Raw genomic sequence first — 24,667 nt, forward strand, 5'->3', positions numbered from 1 at the left:
AGGGCTTTGTCAAGCCTGACCTTAAAAACCTCAAAGGAAGGAGATTCCACAACCTCCCTAGGTAACCCATTCCAGTGCTTCACCACCCTCCTAGTGAAAAAGTTTCTTAATATCCACCCTAAACCTTCCCCACTGCAACTTGAGACCATTGCTTCTTGTTCTTTCACCACTGCTTAATCCCCAGTAGTTCCCATTATGATGCTGATGAGCAGATTGTCTGAAGGGTTCAGCATATGGACCCAAGGAGTCAGATCTTCCTAAAATCTGGCCATGTATTTTTGGTAGCCAAAACCCACCAGCTGGAAGGGGAAGGAAGAGACAGATGAAAGTTCTGGTTTTCTTCCTTGTGTGATTAATGCTATTAAATAAATGTATTTAGACATCTGGCAAGGAGGGCTGCAATACACATATCCACCAGCCAGGCCTTAATTCCAGCTCCTGCCAGACAAGTCTCAGTCAAGGCGAAATGCAGGAATTAGGTTGCAACACAGTAAAAAGGCTAGGGACAAAGGGAGACAAGGAAAAAGAAAAAAAAAAAAGGAGGAACAAATGCTTTACTAGCACTGATTCCATTTCTAATCTCCAGGCAGCACTACCTTTGGCACCAGCTCCATGCAGCATCCTTGCTGTGAGACAATCCAGGTAATATCTTTATACTGCAGCACATGGCTCCCTTCTCCATTCTGGCAGGAGCAGGAATTCTTAAAGACACATTGCCCCCCTACCTGGGGATATCCTTGGTTGGTGACTGAGAACATCGAAAGCCACCATGGAGGGGTCTGGAAATGTGACGGTGGTTAAATCAACTGCAGTAGAGGCAGTCGGTTGAGTCTTCATGGCTTCTCTGTGATGGGAGGGAAAAGAGTGGTCATGTATTCTGCGAGACATTTAAAGATGGTAGGTGACTGCTCTATATCCCTCAGTTTATCCACAAAGCATGGACATGGACTTGCTTCCTGCTCTGCTAGATAATATTTAGTCACCTTACCCAGCTTAGAAGCTAGTTAGTGCTTTCTTGGCAGGGTTTACCTTTGAACAGAGTGCATGTAATATGCAGATTGTGGAAAGGCAATAAAATGTGAAGCCTTCACAGATATTTTCATAGTCAAAATAGAATCGTGCTTTAAATCCTGTTGCTTCCATTCAAATCTTGGCTCTCCCCAGTAGAGTGTGTACAATACATATCCTGACACTTCCAGCATACCTCTGAAATATGTTCTTGTGCCCATGCTGGCAGCTGCTCCCCTTTGTTCCTGTGTGATTGGCAGGGTGCCTCTTGCCCCCTACTCACCTGTATGCATTAAAGTTGTTCACCACTCTGGCAATGGCTACAATAGGACCTTGGGGATCTGCTAGAGGATTCTTCATTCCCTGGAGGAAAACCTAAAAGCCAAGGAAAGAGCAAGGTTAATATCAAGCACCAGTGAGAAGACATGGCACCACCTTGGCAGAGGGACAAGCGCGCAGCCTGGGAACACAACAATGCAATCAGCCTAGCACAGAGGAACAGATTGATCCTGGCACAGCTCAAAGGGGACAGAACTCAGCCAGCACATGGGAATAGTGAATTGTGCTACATCATGTGCAACAGGGTGGGGCTGGAGAAAGCTCTTTTTGGCAGGTATAAACTGTGAAATGAATTTGAGAATAGCTTGTTAGATTCCCACTGGCAGCTCTGAGCTGCAGTCTTTTTCTAAGCCCCTCTGCCCATCTCTGTCCAAGTTGAGTGCACAGTGATGTGATACAGACAGCGTTGTGACATCACGAGCACTTTCATGGCAAGAGGCTATCCTGTCCCGATTTCAGGATTATGATTTCACTGGCTTGCAGTGCATCAGCATTACTGCATGCAGGGGCCAGCTCTGGAACAGCAGGGGATGCTACCAGGCAGGATGGACGCACATGAGCTGAGCTGGCCAGGAATGGAACAACACGGCAGGATTGAGCGGCACAAGCAGAGTAACAGGTTTCAGAGTAGCAGCCGTGTTAGTCTGTATCCGCAAAAAGAAAAGGAGTACTTGTGGCACCTTAGAGACTAACAAATTTATTAGAGCATAAGCTTTTGTGAGCTACAGCTCACTTCATCGGATGCATTTGATGAAGTGAGCTGTAGCTCACGAAAGCTTACGCTCTAATAAATTTGTTAGTCTTCAAGGTGCCACAAGTACTCCTTTTCTTTTTACAAGCAGAGTAGTGGGTGACTGGGCAACAAAATGGCAGATGAAATTCAAGGCTGATAAACGCAAAGTAATTCATGTTGGAAAAATAATTTCAACTGTACATAAAAATAAGGGGATCTAAATTAGTTGTTACCACTCAAGATATATTGGAGTCAATGTGAATAATTCTCTGAAAACATCCATTCAATTTGCAGCAGCAGTCAAAAAAGCTAAGAGAATGTTAGGAACCATTAGTAAAGGGATAGATAAGACAGAAAATATAATGCCACTATATAAAACCAAGGTACACCCACACCGTGAATATTGTGTACAGTTCTGGTCATCCCATCTCAAAAAAGATATTAGAATTGGAAAAGGTTCAGAGAAGAGCAACAAAAATTAATGGTATGAAACAGCTTCCATATGAGGAGAGTTAAAAAAAACTGAAATTTTTCCAGATTGGAAGAGACAACTAGTGGGAGGATGACATGATAGAAGTCTATAAAATCATGAATGGGGTGTAGAAAGTTTGCCTGGGATCTGCCTGAGAGGAAGTATGCTAAGGGCTGCATTAAGGAGGCTGTGTTGGTGAGTATCCGAGTGTCTGTTGTGGGGACAGTTTGACCGTGTGCTTGACTGGCTGTTTGAAAAGTGTGAATTGGGCGTGCTTTGTTCCAGGTGAGCCTTGAGTGGGCCTGACTGTTATAAAAAGCCGGTCAGCTGTGAACCAGCAGAGAGGCTAACAGAGGGAGTTTGCCTGGGGAGAGCCCACTAAGGCTTACATCTTGCCGGCTTCCGAGTAGTTACTACAACTCCTGAGGAAGCCCATAGAAGGAAGGCAATATGGATGGGTCAGTGTTCACTGACCTGCACTGGATGTGCCATGTTTGCCTTTCTTCCACAGGACAGAAGCGACTTTGTCTGTACAAAGTGCAAGCTGGTCTCCATATTGGAAGAGAAGGTTCAAGGTCTGGAGCAACAGGTATCGACCCTGCGTTGCATAAGAGAAACCTGAAGATTACCTGAACAGACGTCAGGATATGCTTCTACGGGCACAAGGTTCTGAAGATTCAGAGCAGGCTGCACTGCGGGGACAGGAGGACAGTAAAAAAATTTGGCAGCATGTGACCTCCAGAAGAAAAGGGAGTGTCCATGTACCAGCAATGCAGATACAGGTAAGTAACTGTTTTCATGTTCACTCTCTGCATTAGTACCTGTGGAGTGGACTAGATGATACATCTGAGGGAAGTGAACAGAAGGAGACTCTGCCGATTGGAAGGCATGAGATGCCCTGTCCTAGGGATGGGGGTTCCACAGCCACTGCTCCCAAGAGAAGGAGGCAGGTGGTGGTGGTGGTCGGGGGACACTCTCCTCAGGGGGACTGAATCATCTCTGCTGCCCTGACTGGGAAAACCAAGAAGTCTGCTGCTTGCCAGGAGCTAGGATTCACAATGTGACAGAAAGACTGCCAAGAATCATCAAGCCCTTGGATCACTACCCCTCCCTGCTTCTCCATGTGGGCACCAATGATACTGCCAAGAATGACCTTGAGCAGATCACTGCAGACTACGTGGCTCTGGGAAGAAGGATAAAAGGAGTTTGAGGTGCAAGTGGTGTTCTCATCCATCCTTCCTGTGGAAGGAAAAGGCCTGGGTTGAGACTGTTGAAGTCAATGAATGGCTATGCAGGTGGTGTCGCAGAGAAGGCTTTGTATTCTTTGGCTATGGGATGGTGTTCCAAGAAGAAGTGCTAGGCAGAGACTGGCTCCACCTAATGAAGGGAGGGAAGAGCATCTTCGTAAGCAGGCTGGCTAACCTAGTGAGAAGGGCTTTAAAACTAGGTTCACTGGGGTCAGGAGACCAAAGCCCTGAGCTAAATGGGGAAGTGGGATACTGGGAGGAAGCATGAGCAGGAGCATGCGAGAGGGGAGGGCTCCTGCCTCATACTGAGAAAGAGGGATGATCAGCAAGTTCTCAAGTGCCTATACACAAATGCAAGGAGCCTGGGAAAAAAGCAGGGAGAATTGGAAGTCCTGGCACAGTCAAGGAATTATGCTGTGATTGGAATAACAGACTTGGTGGGATAACTCACATGACTGGGGTACTGTCATGGATGGATAAACTGTTCCGGAAGGACAGGCAGGGCAGAAAAGGGGGGTGGGGGGGAAGTTGCATTGTATGTAAGGGAGCAGTAGAACTGCTCAGAGCTCAAGTATGAAACTGCAGAAAAACCTGGGAGTCTCTCTGGATTAAGTTTAGAAGCGTGAGCAACAAGGGTGATGTCGTGGTGGGAGTCTGCTATAGACCACCAGACTAGGGGGATGAAGCTTTCTTCTGGCAACTCACGGAAGTTACTAGATCGTAGGCCCTGGTTCTCATGGGAGACTTCAATCACCCTGATATCTGCTGGGAGAGCAATACAGTGGTGCACAGACAATCCAGGAAGTTTTTGGAAAGTGTAGGGGACAATTTCCTGGTGCAAGTGCTGGAGGAACCAACTAGGGCAGAGCTCTTCTTGACCTGCTGCTCAAACTGGGAAGAATTAGTAGGGTAAGCAAAAGTGGATGGGAACCTGGGAGAGAGTGACCATGAGATGGTAGAGTTCAGGATCCTGACACAGGGAAGAAAGGAGAGCAGCAGATAAGGACCCTGGACTTCAGAAAAGTAGACCAACTCCCTCAGGGAGCTGATGGGCAGGATCCCCTGGGAGAACAACATGGAGGGGGAAAGGAGTCCAGGAGAGCTGGCTGTATTTTAAAGAATCCTTATTGAGGTTACAGGGACAAACCATCCCCATGTGTAGAAACAGTAAATATGGCAGGCGACCAGCTTGGCTTCACAGTGAAATCCTTGCTGATCTTAAACACAAAAAAGAAGCTTACAAGAAGTGGAAGATTGGACAAATGACCAGGGAAGAGTATAAAAATATTGGTCAGGCATGCAGGAGTGAAATCTGGAAGGCCAAATCACACTTGGAGTTGCAGCTAGCAAGAGATGTTAAGAGTAACAAGAAGGGTTTCTGCAGGTATGTTAGCAACAAGAAGAAAGTCAAGGAAAGTGTGGGCCCCTATCTGAATGAGGGAGGCAACCTAGTGACAGAGGATGTGGAAAAAGCTAATGTACTCAATGCTTTTTTTGCCTCTGTCTGCACGAACAAGGTCAGCTCCCAGACTATCGCACTGGGCAGCACAGCATGGGAAGGAGGTGACCAGTCCTCTGTGGAGAAAGAAGTGGTTCGGGACTATTTAGAAAAGCTGGATGAGCACAAGTCCATGGGTCTGGATGCGCTGCATCCGAGACTGCTAAAGGAGTTGGCGGATGTGATTGCAGAACCATTGGCCATTATCTTTGAAAACTCATGGCGATCGGGGGAAGTCCCAGACGACTGGAAAAAGACTAATGTAGTGCCCATCTTTAAAAAAGGGAAGAAGGAGGTATCCGGGGAACTACAGGCCAGTCAGCCTCACCTTGGTCCCTGGAAAAATCATGGAGCAGGTCCTCAAGGAATCAATTCTGAAGCACTTAGAGGAGAGGAAAGTGATCAGGAACAGTCAGCATGGATTCACCAAGGGCAAGTCATGCCTGACTAATCTAATTGCCTTCTATGACGAGATAACTGGCTCTGTGGATGAGGGAAGAGCAGTGGACGTGTTGTTCCTTGACTTTAGAAAAGCTTTTGACATGGTATCTCACAGTATTCTTGCGAGCAAGTTAAAGAAGTATGGGCTGGATGAATGGACGATAATGTGGATAGAAAGCTGGCTAGATTGTTGGGCACAATGGGTAGTGATCAATGGCTCCATGTCTAGTTGGCAGCCAGTATCAAGTGGAGTGCCTCAAGGGTCGGTCCTCTGGCTGGTTTTGTTCAATATCTTCATTAATGATCTGGAGGATGGTGTGGATTGCACCCTGAGCAAGTTTGCAGATGACACTAAACTGGGAGGAGAGGTAGATACGCTGGAGGGTAGGGATAGGATACAGAGGGCCCTAGACAAATTAGAGGATTGGGACAAAAGAAATCTGATGAGGTTCAACAAGGACAAGTGCAGAGTCCTGCACTTAGGATGGAAGAATCCCATGCACTGCTACAGACTAGGGACCGAATAGCTAGGCAGCATTTCTGCAGAAAAAGACCTATGGGACAGTGGACGAAAAGCTGGATATGTGTCAACAGTGTGCCCTTGTTGCCAAGAAGGCCAATGGCATTTTGGGATGTATAAGTAGGGGCATTGCCAGATCGAGGGACATGATCGTTCCTCTCTATTCGACATTGGTGAGGCCTCATCTGGAGTACTGTGTCCAGTTTTGGGCCCCACACTACAAGAAGGATGTGGAAAAATTGGAAAACGTCCAGTGGAGGGCAACAAAAATGATTAGTGGACTGGAACACATGACTTATGAGGAGAGGCTGAGGGAACTGGGATTGTTTAGTCTGTGGAAGAGAAGAATGAGGGGGGATTGGATAACTGCTTTCAACTACCTGAAACGGGGTTCCCAAAGAGGATGGATCTAGACTGTTCAGTGGTAGCATATGACTGAACGAGGAGTAATTGTCTCAAGTTGCAGTGAGGGAGGTTTAGGTTGGATATTAGGAAAAAACTTTCACTAGGAGAGTGGTGAAACACTGGAATGCGTTACCTAGGGAGGTGGTAGAATCTCGTTCCTTAGAAGTTTAAGGTCAGGCTTGACAAAGCCCTGGCTGGGATGATATAGTTGGGGATTGGTCCTGCTTTGAGCAGGGGGTTGGACTAGATGATCTCCTGAGGTCCCTTCCAATGCTGATATTCTATAATTTTAATAAGGAAATGTTATTTACTCCTTGCATAACATAAGTACCAGGGGTCACCCAATGAAGTTAATAGGCAGCAGGTTTTAAACAAACAGAAGGAAATACTTCATACAACACAGTCAGCCTGTGGAACTCATTGCCAGAGGATGTTGTGAAGGCCAAAACAATAACAGGGTTCAAGAAAATTAGAAGGATGGATAGATCCATCAATGGCTATTACACAAGATGGTCAGGGATGCAACCCCATGCTCTGGGTGTCCTTAAACTCTGACTGCCAGAAGCTGGGAGTGGATGACAAGGGGTGGATCACTTGACTGCCTGCCTGTTCTGTTCATTCCCTCTGGGGATCCTGACATTGGCCACTATCAGAAGGTAGGATACTGGGCTAGATAGACTATTGGTCTGACCTGTTGGCAGTTCTTATGTTTTTATGATGGTGGAAGTGTGTTCCAGTGGTTAGGACACTAGTGGAGCGCTTAGGAGACCTGCACTCAATTTCTCCACCCCAACACTGTGAAAGGATGCGATTTCCACATGGGCCATTGGGGAATATCTATTCTTCCTTTGGTAAGGCTTAAAGGGTTCCAACAATACAAGCATCAAACTCAAATCTTTGACCAAAAACCTCAAAGTGAACTAAACTCAACATTAGGAAAACTTCAGTTAACTGCTTAAAAATGCATTTTACTTATGTTATGTGCCTCTTATCTTCCAAGCTCTGGACAGGACCAGAGACACCAATATAGAATTCTACATAGGGTCTTTGCCACCACATCACTGTAGCATCTGAGCACCTTGTATTAAGGTGATGTGACTCATCTGTCAGGTGTCGTTTACTCTCCTCCATCCTTTCCCCAGGGGGAGAACTGGGTGTGCAGTGGAGTGTTTTGTTTTGGTAGAGTTTTTAATATTTGGACATGCCACTCTGTATTTATACCAGGCAAGAAAGAAGATGTGCACCTAGTCCTTGAAGAGAAAGGTGGTGAGGTTTATGCTGGTCCTTAGAAAGGCCTGTTCTCCAGGTATTTCTAGCTTAGCTGGAGAAAGGAAGAATGGTGATATCTATGCTGAAGGCTACCTGCTAACTGCAGCCAACTCTCCTTGTGAGATCTCAGTCCCTCAGGAGGGCTCCCCTATTTATAATAAATATACTGTGTTATATTAGCTAGAAAGTCAGTCATACCTGTGGTGGTTATTAACAGGTCTCACTGAAAGATCAGATAGTTTGGACAGAACTTAGATTTTAGGCATTCAGCTAAACCATACCTTATGAGGGTTGCTAATTGCTATTAATGCACAGACACCTTGCTCCTATCGTGGGCCATGCCAGCATCCCTCCTCAGCACCATCCATCCCCCTCCTATCTTCCCGGCACAGGCCTTACCTCCAAGCCGGTGTAATTCATTCCAACATAACGTGAGATGAGGCTGCCTTTACGAACAACCGTAGCGTATAGACTTGTCCCTAAGGGGTCCTTCTTCCTTGGCTATTTGAGGAGGAGACAAAACCACAGTGTGGAATGAGTGCCGGAATATAAAACAAGAAGCGTTGTGTATATAAACAGTCTGGGCTGTGGTATGGTGGCACAGAGCTGCCATAACTCACAATAAAGCAGCAAGTGATAATTAAAGCTCAGTGTCCTCTGGAGCCTTTCCAGTAAGATCAATATAATAAATCATTCTGCTTTTGTATTTAAATATTTAATAATCTGCATACACAACGGTCACTGGCTTCCTGATCCTTCTCGGGGTGGGGGGGAGAAATGTACAAGAATGGAGAAGAGGAAACACTTTTATCAGCTGAGAAGGGTGTGAATTTTTGGCTGGGGTAAAGTGAGTTTGTCAGGCCTCTGATCCACCTAGCGTTACCTGTGAAACTTAATAGGGACCTTCTTGCCAGTCATTCAAACAATAAAGCATGGCACCCACATTTTTCTGTTTTGTGTTTTTCTGTGAGTCTGCACTGGGTCTGAAAATGGGAACAAGGCTCATTTGAGAGGAAAACAGGATGATCCCTTGATGGCTGTGTAAATATCTGATATATCAGAGGATGCAACTTTAACTCACAAAAAAATGGCTAGGCTTGTGCCAGGCTAGTCTTTCTGGAACTGGGCATCTCGTGGTTAGGGTGTAGGACAAGCACAGTCCATCAGAGTGCCAGCCCCAGTTCTGATACTCACTAGCTATATGACCTTGGGCAAGGTTACTTACAATACTCTCTCCAGGCACATATACAGCAGAGCTATCTGGCACGCTAGTTGCTATGTAGCCCTCACAACAACTTTGTAGTACATTGTACACCAGGCATCCACATTCACAAATGATCCCAGAAGTGCACAGGCAACGTCACCATCATGCATATTAGTCCTGCTTTGAGTAAGGCTAACCACTATGTGACCTTTCTCTGTGCCAGTCCCCACCAGTAGAGCACCAGGGTGAACAGAGATCGCTGGCAAAACATCCCCAGTGATGCAAACAGCACTGTCACTGCAGCAATAAGTAATCTTTTTTAGCCCAGTTACTGCTATCCTCACATGCTGAGTCCCTTAATTGCCCCATCCTCACAATAATCTAGCAACCCTCCTTATCCTTATTCCTGTACCTTCCTGGGAATTCTAACTGTATGCCCTCAACATCTCTGGTCCAAAAAACAAATGCCCGGCAGGAGAGCACAGAAATTTGCCAGGCTACAGAAGTTGTTACCTTTATTTCAGCCCTTTAAATTTCAAAGGATGGATGTGCTACTGATGTAGCTATGAACCCAATTCTGATTTTCATTCTAGCGGACGCTAAGCACTGTGGACATCCCAGAGCAGGCTTGGGGCAGCTTGAAAGGTTCTAAAGATTCTGACAAACTTGAGATCCAGGAAGAGAGAGAAAGATCTTCTTGACTACGCTAAAGGGAATAAGAGGGACTCAGATCAATGTTCCAGTTTGAGGAGGAGGAAAACAAGGTCGTCTTTTGTCCCTGGAAGACAATAGTCCGACTGCCCTTGATAGTGTAAATGAATAACCCTACTTTGATACTGCAACTGGCGTGCGTGCAAGTGAGACCAGAGTACATTGAAAGAAGAGGTCTCAGCATAACGAGAAGATCAGTCACGCTGTTCTTTAATAGCTATACCACAACAATTTACTCCTCCCTAAACTCCACCATAACTAATACAGGTCATTAATAAATCATGAGAAAAACCAATCCCTATGTAAACTCACCACCACAGAGCACATAAAGGCACCTCTTGGCAGCACCTGCTAATAGTTATTACTCCATCGATACACCCACCTTATTGCACGACAGCAAAGTCACTCATGTAAATTAGGAGAATGGCATACGGAATAATGGTCACTGTTTTTCACAGACAGAGAAACTCATAACACAGCAATAAACAGCTCCTAATGCTGTTCAGTGGGGACAAAGTCCCACTCTGCCACTCTTGAAAAATTCAGAGCTTTTAAAAATGCTCCAGTCATGCACTTTGTCTGGCCACCCTAAGTACGGGTCCTTCACCCTGCCCCCTTCTCTCCTCACCTGCCCCCCCCACCTTTTCCACATGCCCCACTTGGGCCCTGCTTCCCCTCCTTTGTGCCCCCACCCAGCCCCCCACTTCTGCTTCATGCCCTCCCTCAGCCCCTTCTTCCCTCCCTTCCCCCCCAAACTCCATCTGTGCATCCCTCACGACCTGTCCCATTCACCTGCATGCAGTCCTTGCCTCCCTTTCCACTCGATTGTCTAATGTACCTGTAACAAGTTCAGCAAGGGCTTATACGGAGAAGCCATTAGAGAAGCACTGTATTTTAGCTTTGTTTACTGCAAAATACGAGCTGGAAACATGCAAAGGAGCCAACCACACAGGACCAGCTCTCCATGGATCCCCAGCGAGTTCTCTGTAAAACTGTTTGAGAGCCTGTGTCTACAAACACTGGACCAGGATGAAGATGACCTGGGTTCTAATCTTGACTCTGCCATTGGTCTGCTGGGTGACCTTGGGCAATTAGGGAAACTAAGGCACAGACAGGGGAGCTATCTGTAAAATGAGAAGAATGCTGACCTCCTCCATAAAGCTCTTTGAAATCTGCCAATGAACGCTGGGGATTATTTAAATTAATATTCCTAAAGCCCTTTGGGGTCCTTGGAAGGACAGCACTAGGAAGGAGCAGAGTGCTGGGATTTGCTTGCACTGTTGTAAACCTCAGCCTCACCTGTGTTCTTGTCTCCAAGGAGGCCAAGTTAGAAAGGACACTTCATAGTTTGATGTCATTTTTTGTTATTTCCTAATGCACCCATTTCCATGGGAAACCCCCATCATTTCTCTCTTTCAAAGAGGCCACAGGAGCGCTTTTTTTGCTGGTTTCCTTTAGTGCATTCTCCAATTTGTGAGACTGAAAATCCTAAATTGTTTCCCAGTGTGGATTACAATTGTTACACAAGATTTCCTTTACCTGACCTCAGCCAACTGAAACTAAGCAAGTCTATTTGTTTACAAGCCTGGAATTAGATACCATGGGATATGTGCAGCGCAAGTTTATGATTGCTAATTTTTATTATTTGTATTGCGGTAAGCCCCAGGAGCCCATCAAGGACCATGACCCCATTGTGCTAGGTGCTGCGCAAACACAGAACAAGAGACAGTCCCTGCCCCAAAAAGCTGCCAAAGTATAAGACAAGGAACACCAGGTAGAGACTGACAGACAGCCTGCCCGCCCGATGGATGAATGGAGTGGCAGTGAAACAATTTGACTCCCCCATACCCACGTCTCAGGGTGCAAGTTAGTTGGCCACTGCTCACCAGCACCAGTCTCAAGTGGTAGTGGTGGAACGATCGGAGGTACCTCACCGGAATCTTGTAGCTCATTAGCACCTCCTTGGTGATTTTGTCGGCCACAGTCAGGATCACAGCTGGAAGGGAAAGAGCAGGAATACACATCAGCAAGTACGATAAGGCACTTTGGAGTAGTTCTAAGCTTCCCCCAACACCATCCTTGGTCAACAATGCGAAGACAAGAGGCCAGATTCACCCCAGGATCTGGCATCACTAGAAGAGGCAGCAGAAAGTCTGCCAGGATGTGGACGGGTTATGGTGTTGCAAGCAGCTGCAACCACCTCTCCACCAAGAGGAGTAAAGGGAGCCAGCCCTGCTCCAAAAGGGGTGGTCAGGAAGGAAGGGGTGTATCCACAGGGGCTAGATGTCCCAATTCTATGCATCTCCACAGCAGCCTTCACTAACCAGGTTCCTATAGGGCCCTGTGTAGCAAAGTCGATGACTCACTGACATGGCGCCTCCTCCTGGTCCTCTGGGAATTAGCTCTTTTCCAGCATACGGAGCACCCGCTGCAGGCTGGTGTCTCGCCTGACGCTGGCCCCTTTTCCCTCCCAGACCCCAGTGCCCTTCATCTCGGGGCTCTGCCCCAGCAGTACCCCCTTGCTCTGGGTGTCCCTTCCCAGGGGAACCCCCAACCCTCTAAACCCAGCTTGCCTCATTGGCTATTGCCAGCCATCATCAAACCCCCATTCACTGGGGCAGTCTGCAGTGTAATGGCCACTCATCATTGGCAAGGGGTTAGGACCAGCTGCCTCTGCCTATTCCCAGGCTGCCCTCTGCAGCCCCAGTACCTTTGTAGGCCTTCATCAAGGCCTGCAGGTTTACCAGGCTGGAGCTCCCTTTGCCCCGCCCCCGCCCCCAGGCAGCTAGCCCTTCCCATTCCAGAGCAAGAGTGAGACTCCTTCAGCTTCTGGCTCACAGCCCTCTTATAGGGCCAGTTGTGGCCTGACTGGGGCATGGCCCTAGCTGCAGCTGCTTCCCCCAATCAGCCTAGCTTTTCCCAGCCACAGCCCTTTCCAGGGCTGCTTTTACTATTGGCTCCCCCAGGCAGCCCTCTCCCAGGGCTGTTTTAACCCCTTCAGGGTCACAGTAGGGTGACCACCCCACTACACCCTGTCTGTGACCTACGTGCTCCCCACCTCCATCAGAAATCCCTGAGAGAGGTTGGCAGTGCCACCATCTACCCTTCCCTCAGGAGAACACCCCAAGGGCACACTGGCCCAGATTGAGGCATTGGCTTTAATGGATCTAACCCCTGTGGGTTAAACAATATTGAGAAGCAACAAAGTCCATATTCTAGGTCAGAGAGGCCTGACACTGAAGCCCTTGAAAAGCTGGTACAAATGTGGTTTAGATTTCTTTTTGAGAATATAGGATTTGCCTTGATCCATCTAATCTGCCTCCTTGTCTCTGGCATCTAGACAACCATGCAGTCCTCTATGTGGGGTGGGGGAGAATTTCTTCCTGAACCTCCCAAGTGATCAGCTTATATCTTGAAGCATGAGCAGAATACAAGCAGGCAGCCAAACAGTGGGTTCTGCCTGCCAGTTGGAAGGGTCTTTGCACAGACTTGGAACAGACAGAAGCAGAGGTTGCTACTAATAACTGGCAGAGGAACAAGCCATGAAAGTACACATCCAGTGGCCTTATACCCACCTGCCACTGGTGCATGGGAGCAGCTGCTGTTCCAACCTAAAGGACATGCAGCCTGTCTGCACCATGGGGAGGTGGATTTTTCACCTTCAGTGCTGGAACAGCAGCCCTTGGAATGAAGCCCTCTCTTTAGGCACATAACTGGTGCTGTTGGGTAGCCACAGGCTCCCCTCACACCACCTCTTCTGGCAATCATATTTGCAAACTCATGGATGACAGGAGAGGTCCCCGGACACTGGAGAAAGCTAACATAGTGCCCATCTTTAAAAAGGGGGGAAAGAAGAAGCTAGGGAACAAACCATAGACCAGTCAGTCTTACCTCAATACCTGGGAAGCTACTAGAGCAATGTATAAAACATCCCATTTGCAAATACCTGGAGGATGGAGGGGGGATCACTACCAGCCAGCATGGATTTACTAAGAACAAATCATGCCAAACCAGCTTGATTTCCTTCTTTGGCAGGGTAACTGGTTTGGTGGATGGGGGAATGCCATGGACATAATATACTTGGACTTCAGCAAGGCTTTTGTCACAGTCCCACATAATATTCTGATAAGTAAGTTGGAGAAATGCGGGCTTGGCAAAACTACCATTGAATGGATACATAATTGATTAAACAACCACAAACCAAGAGTAACTATTATTGGAATGAGGTCAGAGTGGAAGGAGGTCTCAAGTTGGGTTCCACGAGGGGTCTGATGTGGGTCTGGTGTTATTTAACATCTTTATTAATGACCCGGATGTAGGCATAGAGAACATACTGATCAAATTTGCAGATGACACAAAGCTGTGGGGGGAGTTGCCCACACTTTGGACAGTAGAGCTAAAATTCAAAGGGATCTTGATAAATTGGAGAACTGGGTTATAGACAACAAAATGAAATTCACCAAAGACACACATAAGGTGCTACACTTAGGGAAGAAAAACCAAATGCACAAATACAGAATGGGTGAAAACTGGCTTGGCAGCAGCACTGCTAAGAAGAATCTGGGAGACGTGGTGGATCACAACCTCAACATGAGCCAGTAATGCAATGCTGTTGCAAAAAAAGCAAATGCAATTTTCAGTTGCATTAATTGAGGCATAGCATGCAGTCACGGAAGTGATAGTACTCTCTACTCAGTGCTGGTTAGGCCTCAGCTGGAGTACTGTGTCCAGTTTTGGTCACCAATGTATAGAAAGGATGCAGAAAAACTGGGAAGGATCCAAAGGGGAGTGACAAAGATGATCAGAGGTATGGAACACAAGCCATATGAGCAAAGGCTGAAGGAACTGGGTTTTCAGTTTGGAAAAGAGGAGATTAAGGGAGGATATGAAGGCTGGCATAAAAAAAGTGGAGAAAAGTTGTTCTTTTTTACCACAGAGGGCAGAACAAGGGGCAATGGGTTCAAACTACAGCCTAGCAGATATAGATTAAATCTGAGGAAAAATTCCTAACTGTAAACACAGTAGGACAATGGAACAGATTGCCTAGGGAGGTCATGGAAGCTCTTTCACTGGAGGTTTTCAAAAGGAGGCTGGGTAGCCATCTGTCTTGGATGGTTTAGACACAACAAATCCTGCATCTTGACTCTTGTGGTCCCTTCTGCCCCTACAGTTCCATGATTCGCTGGTTATAACAGTACTTGCCTTGCACTAGTGCACGGCTGGGCAAACTTTTTGACCCGAGGGCCACATTGGGGAATAGAAATTGTATGGCAGGCCATGAATGCTCACAAAATTGGTGTTGGGGTGCAGGAGGGGGTGCAGGCTCTGGGGATGAGGAGTTTGGGGTGTAGGAGGGTGCTCTGTGCTGGGACCGAGGGGTTCAGAGGGCAGGAGAGGGATCAGGGCTGGGGCAGGGGTGCAGGAAGGGGTGCAGGTTCCAGCTTGGGGTGAAGGCTCTGGGGTGGGGCTGGGGATAAGAGGTTTAGTGTGCAGGATGGTCCTCCGGGCTAGGATCAAGGGGTTTGGAGAGCGGGAGGGGGATCAGAGTTGGGGCAGAGGGTTAGGGTGTGGGGAGAGGCTCAGGGATGCAGGCTTACCTCAAGCGGTTCCCTTCTCCGGCTCCTATGCAGAGGCGCAGCCAGGCGGCTCTGCATGCTGCCCCATCTGCAGGCACTGCCCCTGCAGCTCCCACTGGAGCGTGTAGGAGCCAGAGTGGGGCAATGCAGCGGCTTCCAGGAGCCATGTGGTGCGGCACCCAACCAAACACCCTGGCTGGAGCAGGGCCAAGCCACGTGGTCCAGCCCCTGACCCAGTGCCCTGGCTGGAGCACCGGAGTGGGGCTGAGCCGCGTGGTCCAGCCCGCACCCAGCACCTGTGCTGGAGTGCCAGAGCGGGGCAGAGTAGCATGGTGTGGCTCGCGGGCCGGCTTAAAACGGCTCATGGGCCGGGACGTAGTTTGCCCACCCCTGCACTAGTGCCTTTCACCTTGCATGTTCCCACAGTGCTCTGAAGTTATACATCAGCCACCCAGCTCCTACTTGGTAAGGGAAGCAGGCCTCTTGCTGCATAGCTGGACTACAGTTTTACACATTGTTAGGAGGGGACTTGACTTTGCCCAGAAGAATAGGTATTTGCAGGGCTAGTAGGCAGTGTAGGGATGCAGAATGGAATTACCTACCCTGGAACTGAGTCAGGTTTCAACAGCTCAACTCTTTGAAACAGCACATGGGTGTATTTTAGGATGATCAGTGCTCAGGGTCTGTTTTATGTCACATCCAAAAGTCAGCCCTTCAGACAGCACAATACCCCATTGAGGCACTGGACAATGCTGATTCAGAGGGAAGAATGCCATCAACACTAGGTTCACCAGGGGAAGGAGATCAAAGCCCTGAGGTAAGTGGGGACGTGGGATACTGGGAGAAAGCGCAAGCAGGAGAATGTGAAAGGGGAGGGCTCCTGCCTCATACTAAGAAAGCAGGACAAACAGCAAGTTATCTCAAGTGTCTATACAAAAATGCAAGAAGCCTGGGAAACAAGCAGGGAGAACTGGAAGTCCCAGTGGCACAGTCAAGGAATTATGATGTGATTGGAATAACAGAGACTTGGTGGGATAACGCACATGACTGGAGTACTGTCATGGATGGATATAAACTATTCAGGAAGGACAGGCAGGGCAGAAAAGGTGGAGGAGTTGCACTGTATGTAAGAGAGCAGTATGACTGCTCAGAGCTCTGGTATGAAACTGCAGAAAAACCTGAGTGTCTCTGGATTAAGTTTAGAAGTGTGAGCAACAAGAGTGATGTCATGGTGTGAGTCTGCTATAGATCACCGGATCAGGGGGATGAGGTGGACGAGGCTTTCTTCCGGAAACTCATGGAAGTTACTAGATCGTAGGCCATGGTTCTCATGGGAGACTTCAATCACCCTGATATCTGCTGGGAGAGCAATACAGTGGTGCACAGACAATCCAGGAAGTTTTTGGAAAGTGTAGGGGACAATTTCCTGGTGCAAGTGCTGGAGGAACCAACTAGGGCAGAGCTTTTCTTGACCTGCTGCTCACAAACCAGGAAGAATTAGTAGGGGAAGCAAAAGAGGATGGGAACCTGGGCGGCAGTGACCATGAGATGGTAGAGTTCAGGATCCTGACACAGGGAAGAAAGGAGAGCAGCAGATACGGACCCTGGACTTCAGAAAAGCAGACTTTGACTCCCTCAGAGAACTGATGGGCAGGATCCCCTGGGAGAATAACATGAGGAGGAAAGGTTTCAGAGTAGCAGCCGTGTTAGTCTGTATTCGCAAAAAGAAAAGGAGTACTTGTGGCACCTTAGAGACTAACAAATTTATTAGATCATAAGCTTTCGTGAGGTACAGCTCACTTCATCAGATGCATTTTGTTTTCCACCAAATGCATCCGATGAAGTGAGCTGTAGCTCACGAAAGTTTATGCTCTAATAAATTTGTTAGTCTCTAAGGTGCCACAAGTATTCCTTTTCTTTATGTGGGGGAAAGGAGTCCAGGAGAGCTGCTGTATTTTAAAGAATCCTTATTGAGGTTACAGGGACAAACCATCCCCATGTGTAGAAAGAACAGTAAATATGGCAGGCGACCAGCTTGGCTTCACAGTGAAATCCTTGCTGATCTTAAACACAAAAAAGAAGCTTACAAGAAGTGGAAGATTGGACAAATGACCAGGGAAGAGTATAAAAATATTGCTCGGGCACGCAGGAGTGAAATCTGGAAGGCCAAATCACACCTGGAGTTGCAGCTAGCAAGAGATGTTAAGAGTAACAAGAAGGGTTTCTTCAGGTATGTTAGCAACAAGAAGAAAGTCAAGGAAAGTGTGGGCCCCTTACTGAACGAGGGAGGCAACCTAGTGACAGAGGATGTGGAAAAAGCTAATTTGTACTCAATGCTTTTTTCCCCTCTGTCTTCACGAACAAGGTCAGCTCCCAGACTGCTGCACTGGGCAGCATAGCATGGGGAGGACGTGACCAGCCCTTTGTGAAGAAAGAAGTGGTTCGGGACTATTTAGAAAAGCTGGATGAGCACTGTTAGGATATAGATATTCAGGCCTGTCTGTAAAGGCCTGTACTCTAAGAATTTTAGGTATCCTCCTATCACTTGGCTAGTTCTAGAGGTATAAAAGAATCAAAATCACTGTCTGCCAGTGTAAGGTCCTTCTCTTACTGTGACAGTCTGAGGCCCTGTTGTTAGGCTAAGGCTTTTGGCTAAGCAGCAGAGGCAGCCATAAGCTGGGAAGCGACAGGTCACATCCTCACATTCCAAACTAGTCACATTGAAATAAGGTGCTATTGGGCCGTTAGGAATACAATCCTGCCCTGATAATGCCTATCGCCTAGAAGTTCCTAGAAGATGTAAAAGGAAACGTTTGATAGCATCCTGTCTGGCAAGAACTCACGAATCAATAGCTGGGATGTGAAATCCTCACTTCTGTATTGTTTTGTCATTATAGTTCCCACTTTGCCATTGTTTGTCTGTATAATCTCTGTCTGGTTCTGTGATTGTTTCTGTCTGCTGTATAATTAATTTTGCTGGGTGTAAACTAATTAAGATGGTGGGATATAATTGGTTACATAATCATGTTATAATATGTTAGGATTGGTTAGTTAAATTTCAGGAAAATGATTGGCTAAGGTATAGCTAAGCGGAACTCAAGTTTTACTATATAGTCTGCAGTCAATCAGGAAGTATGTGGGTGTATGTGGGGGGAAATGGGAACAGGGAACGGGGGTGAGGAAATTGGAATCATGTTTGGCTAAGGACAGGAATGGGAACAGGGACACAGGTGTAAGGCTCTGTGGTGTCAGAGCTGGGAAGGGGGACACTAAGGAAGGAAACTGGAATCATGCTTGCTGGAAGTTCACCCCAATAAACATCGAATTGTTTGCACCTTTGGACTTGGGGTATTGTTGCTCTCTGTTCACACGAGAAGGACCAGGGAAGTAAGTGGGTAAAGGAATAAGCCCCCTAACAAGCACAAGTCCATGGGGCTGGATGTGCTGCATCCGAGAGTGCTAAAGGAGTTGGCGGATGTGATTGCAGAGCCATTATCTTTGAAAACTCATGGCGATCGGGGGAGGTCCCGGATGACTGGAAAAAGGCTAATGTAGTGCCCATCTTTAAAAAAGGGAAGAAGGAGGATCCGGGGAACTACAGGCCAGTCAGCCTCACCTCAGTTCCTGGAAAAATCATGGAGCAGGTCCTGAAGGAATCAATTCTGAAGCACTTAGAGGAGAGGAAAGTGATCAGGAACAGTCAGCATGGATTCACCAAGGGCAAGTCATGCCTGACTAATCTAATTGTCTTCTATGACGAGATAACTGGCCTGTGCATGAGAGGAAAGCAGTGGACGTGTTGTTCCTTGACTTTAGAAAAGCTTTTGACACGGTCTCCCACAGTATTCTTGCCAGTAAGTTAAAGAAGTATGGGCTGGATGAATGGACGATAATGTGGATAGAAAGCTGGCTAGATTGTTGGGCTCAATGGGTAGTGACCAATGGCTCCATGTCTAGTTGGCAGCCGGTATCAAGTGGAGTGCCCCAAGGGTCAGTCCTCGGGCCGGTTTTGTTCAATATCTTCATAAATAATCTGGAGGATGGTGTGGATCTATTCGACATTGGTGAGGCCTCATCTGGAGTACTGTGTCCAGTTTTGGGCCCCACACTACAAGAAGGATGTGGAAAAATTGGAAAACGTCCAGCAGAGGGGAACAAAAATTATTAGTGGACTGGAACACATGACTTATGAGGAGAGGCTGAGGGAACTGGGATTGTTTAGTCTGTGGAAGAGAAGAATGAGGGGGGATTTGATAGCTGCTTTCAACTACCTGAAAGGGGATTCCAAAGAGGATGGATCTAGACTGTTCTCAGTGGTAGCAGATGACCGAATGAGGAGTAATCATCTCCAGTTGCAGTGGGGGAGGTTTAGGTTGGATATTAGGAAAAACTTTTTCACTAGGAGGGTGGTGAAACACTGGAATGCGTTATCTAGGGAGGTGGTGGAATCTCGTTCCTTAGAAGTTTTTAAGGTCAGGCTTGACAAAGCCCTGGCTGGGATGATTTAGTTGGGGATTGTTCCTGCTTTGAGCAGGGGGTTGGACTAGATGACCTCCTGAGGTCCCTTCCAACCCTGATATTCTATGAATACGACTTCTTGAAGGCAGCACCAGGGTTTCTACAGCAGGCATCTTCTCTGAGATCCTACCCAGTCCATTGTTTACAATGGACACCATGCTGACTCCCAGCTCAGAGCGGGGATGGCTGCAGGTCATTTCCCTTGAAAGCCCTGCTCTGGGGAGACCATGCAAACTGAATCCCATCAGTCAGCAGGGAAGCATGAAGCTTGATAATGGCTTGGAGGATACAATACCTGCACCCTGGACACCACTTGCTGCCCTAATACACAAGCTCAGGCCAAGCTCAACTGCATTGTGAGAGCTCACTGACCTGATTAGACAGCTCTGAGCCAGGGAAGGCCCTCGCTTTGTATCTCCATGAAAGAAACATGACTCATTAACTCCCAGCTTTGTCTTCCCCTGGCAGGGCTCTTTTGTGCCTCAAGGCACTTGAAGGAGTGGAGAGGCCTGTTTGACATGTTGGACCTGTCACCCGAAGAATGGAATCTGGCCTCCCCTATCATTAACTTGGCCTTGCTTTCTGCTCACTCCTATCGTCACAGCAACAGCCTGCTGCCACTTCCCCAGGAAGGGATAACCCCCGTCGCACACTCCCTCTTCACCTTCTGTGACAAACCACTGATTTTAACCCCTTTGGTGACCCCAGTTTAACCCTATGGTATCACAGCAATGCCTGCTGCCCCCAGGAGAACCAGAGGTAGAAAACCACAAACCATACTTCTTTGTAAAAGGCAAATCAATGAAAACCACCCCACATCTTGTTATGTTGCCATTTACACTTAGCTCTCCCTACCAGCAACCTAAATTACTGATTGCACTGATGGACAATTTAACTCTTCTCTCCCCAAGGCCCTGGTGCAGTGAAGCATTGAAGCATGTGCTTAAGTCCATCCCAGTTCAGCAAAGCACTTAACGTTAAGCACATGCCTAAAGCACATGCTGAAGTGCTTTGCCAAAGAGGGATAGATTGGTGAATTGAAGCAACAGAGTTTCCTCTCTCCCTGTCTTTCCATCCTCTGACTGGAGTTATAAGCTTTTCTGCTGTTACTTTTAAAAGACAGCTCAATATATGTGCAGATTATTTTTCTCAGAGACCTTTGTGGAAAGAGCAAAGACTTGTCATTTAAGCAGTAAAACACTCTGTGCCACATTAAAGCCAATAATTTGTTCCACTAGAATGTCTTTGATATCGGATCACACTCCACCCCTTGGTGAGCCCTCAGAGTGCAAACAGGGTGATAAATGAGGTGACTCCTCCAGTGCTTACTTAGTAATTAAAGAGGTGCTGGGGCTCAAGCAATTATTTTACATTCATAACTGATGCAGCAATCCTGGAGGTGCCGGGCTATGAACTGCCGAGCCTAGAGGTGCTGGGGCTCAGGCTTGGCAAGCCCTGGCACAAATTAAGCACTGGACTCCTCATATCTTGGGTAGAAGAGAGGCAAGAACTCAGCCACAGAGGAAAAGAAAGAAAATAGAAGGCCAAGAAAACAGAAAATACTTTAAATCATGGCAAAATAGTTTACTCTGGTGTATTTTCATTACAATTTGATCCTGCAGGGTGCTGAACACTCTGACCCCAATGTAACAAAGCACTTGAGCACATGCTGAACTGGAAGCATGCAAACAGCCTCGCTGAAGTCACTCGCTGAAGGGCCAGGTAGGCAGGCAGAGCTTCAGAGTCTCAATGCGTGGATGAGACAATGGTGTAGGGAGGAGGGGTTTAGATTTATTAGGAACTGGGGGAAACTTTTGGGATGGGGGAACCTATACAGGAAGGATGGGCTCCACCTAAACCAAAGTAGATCCAGACTGTTGGCACTTAACATTAAAAAGGTTACAGAGAAGTTTTTAAACTAAGAGACGAGGGAAAGTTGATTGCTGCAGAGGAGCACGTGGATCAGACAGAGACTTCTCTTAGAGGAGAGTCTATTGATAGAGACTCTAGGTTTTAATCAGGAGGAGAAGATGGAACAGAATAAAATATGGGCCAGATCAGACGAGAAACATTCACATAAAAAAGAATCTGACACATCAGAAAAGGGCAGACAAATAAACAGTGATAAGTTTTTAAAGTGCTTGTACACAAATGCTAGAAGTCTAAATAATAAGATGGGTGAACTAGAGTGCCTCATGTTAAAGGACGATATTGATATAATAGGCATCACAGAAACCTGGTGGAGTGAGGACAATCAATTGGACACAGTCATTCCGGGGTACAAAATATATCAGAAGGACAGAACAGGTCATGTTGGGGGGGGGGGGGGGGTAGCACTATGTGTTAAAGAAAATGAAGACTTGAATGAAGTAAAAATCTTAAATGAACCCACATGTTCCATAGAATCTCTATGGATAGTAATTCCATCCTCTAATAAGAATATAGCAGTAGGGATCTATTATCGACCACCTGACCAGGACAGTGATAGTGATGATGAAATACTAAGGGAGATTAGAGAGGCTATTAAAATAAAGAACTCAATAATAGTGGGGGATTTCAATTATCCCCATATTGACTAGGTACATGTCACCTCAGGACGAAATGCAGACAAAATTTCTTGATACTTTAAATGACTGCTTCTTGGAGCAGCTGGTACAGGAACCCACAAGGGGAGAGGCAATTCTCGATTTAGTCCTGAGTGGAGAGCAGGATCTGGTCCAAGAGGTAACTATAACAGGACCGCTTGGAAATAGTGACCATGATATAATAACATTTAACATTCCCGTGGTGGGAAGAACACCTCAGCAGCTCAACACTGTGGCATTTAATTTCAGAAAGGGGAACTATGCAAAAATGAGGTTAGTTAAACAGAAATTAAAAGGTATAGTGACTAGAGTGAAATCCCAGTAAGCTGCATGGACACTTTTCAAAGACACCATAATAGAGGCCCAACTTAAATGTATACCCCAAATTAAAAAACACAGTAAAAGAATGAAAAAAGAGCCACCGTGGCTTAACAACCATGTAAAAGAAGCAGTGAGAGATAAAAAGCCATCTTTTAAAAAGTGGAAGACAAATCCTAGTGAGGTAAATAAAAAGGAGCATAAACACTGCCAAATTAAGTGTAAAAATGTAATAAGAAAAGCCAAAAAGGAGTTTGAAGAACAGCTAGCCAAAAACTCAAAAGGTAATAACAAAATGTTTTTTCAGTACATCAGAAGCAAGAAGCCTGCTAAGCAACCAGTGGGGCCCCTGGATGATCGAGATACAAACGGAGCACTTAAAGACTATAAAGTCATTGCGGAGTAACTACATGAATTCTTTGCTTCAGTCTTCACGGCTGAGGATGTTAGGGAGATTCCCAAACGTGAGCCATCTTTTGTAGGTGACAAATCTGAGGAATTGTCACAGAATGAAGTGACACTAAAGTAGGTTTTGGAATTAATTGATAAACTTAACAGTAACAAGTCACTGGGACCAGATGGCATTAACCCAAGAGTTCTGAAAGAACTCAAAAGTGAAATTGTGGAACTACTAACTATGGTTTGTCACCTGTCCTTTAAATCAGTTTCTGTATCCAATGACTGGAAGATAGCTAATGTAATGCCAATATTTAAAAAGAATTCTAGAGGTGATCCCGACAATTACAGACCGGCAAGTCTAACATCAGTACCAGGCAAATTAGTTGAAACAATAGTAAAGAATAGAATTGTCAGACACATAGAAGAACAAAAATTATTGGGCAAAAGTCAACATGGTTTCTGTAAAGGGAAATCATGTCTTATTAATCTATTAGAGTTCTTTGATGGGGTCAACAAACATGTGGACAAGGGGGATCCAGTGGACATAGAGTACTTAGATTTCCAGAAAGCCTTTGACAAGGTTCCTCACCAAAGGCTCTTACATAAATTAAGTTGTCATGGGATAAGAGCGAAGATCCTTTCATGGTTTGAGAACTGGTTAAAAGACAGGGAACAAAGGGTAGGAATAAATGGTAAATTTTCAGAATGGAGAGGGGTAACTAGTGGTGTTTCCCAAGGGTCAATCCTAGGATCAATCCTATTCAACTTATTCATAAATGATCTGGAGAAAGGGGTAAACAGTGAGGTGGCAAAGTTTGCAGATGATACTAAACTGCTTAATACCAAAGCAGACTGTGAAGAACTTCAAGAAGATCTCACAAAACTAAGTGACTGGGCAACAAAATGGCAAATGAAATTTAATGTGGATAAATGTAAAGTAATGCACATTGGAAAAAATAACCCCAACTATACATACAATAAACCACGATTTGAGGACTTCAATAGCTCAGACATAGGTGAGGTTTTTCGTAGGAGTGGGTGGGTGAGACTCTGTGGCCTGCGCTGTGCAGGAGGTTGGACTAGATGATCAGAATGGTCCCTTCTGACCTTAGTATCTATGAATCTATGAATAGCTACAACTAATCAGGAAACAGATCTTGGAGTCATCGTGGATAGTTCTGTGAAGATGTCCACGCAGTGTGCAGTGGCAGTCAAAAAAGCAAACAGGATGTTAGGAATCATTAAAAAAGGGACAGACAATAAGATGGAGAATATCTTATTGCCCATATATAAATCCATAATATATCCTCATCTTGAATACTGCATACAGATGTGGTCTCATCTCAAAAAAGATATACTGGCATTAGAAAGGTTCAGAGAAGGGCAACTAAAATGATTAGAGGTTTGGAACAGGTCCAATATGA

At 46.3% G+C, this 24,667-nt stretch overlaps 1 protein-coding gene across 1 annotated transcript in view; it reads right to left on the reverse strand.

Moving 5' to 3' along the window:
- Positions 1 to 302: 302 nt before the first annotated feature.
- Positions 303 to 24,667, reverse strand: part of LOC122456075 (coiled-coil domain-containing protein 33-like) — a 176,822-nt gene continuing 152,457 nt past the window's right edge. Inside the window, exons 4-7 of the mRNA XM_043493735.1 lie at positions 11,734 to 11,843; positions 8,332 to 8,433; positions 1,292 to 1,383; positions 303 to 844 (exon numbers count right to left, since the gene is read on the reverse strand). Of these exons, the coding sequence (XP_043349670.1) occupies positions 703 to 844; positions 1,292 to 1,383; positions 8,332 to 8,433; positions 11,734 to 11,843 (446 nt within the window). The 3' untranslated portion in view covers positions 303 to 702. The remainder of the gene's footprint in view (positions 845 to 1,291; positions 1,384 to 8,331; positions 8,434 to 11,733; positions 11,844 to 24,667) is intronic.

This window comes from Dermochelys coriacea, chromosome 10, assembly GCF_009764565.3.
Source record: "Dermochelys coriacea isolate rDerCor1 chromosome 10, rDerCor1.pri.v4, whole genome shotgun sequence".
NCBI classification, from domain to species: Eukaryota; Metazoa; Chordata; order Testudines; family Dermochelyidae; genus Dermochelys; species Dermochelys coriacea.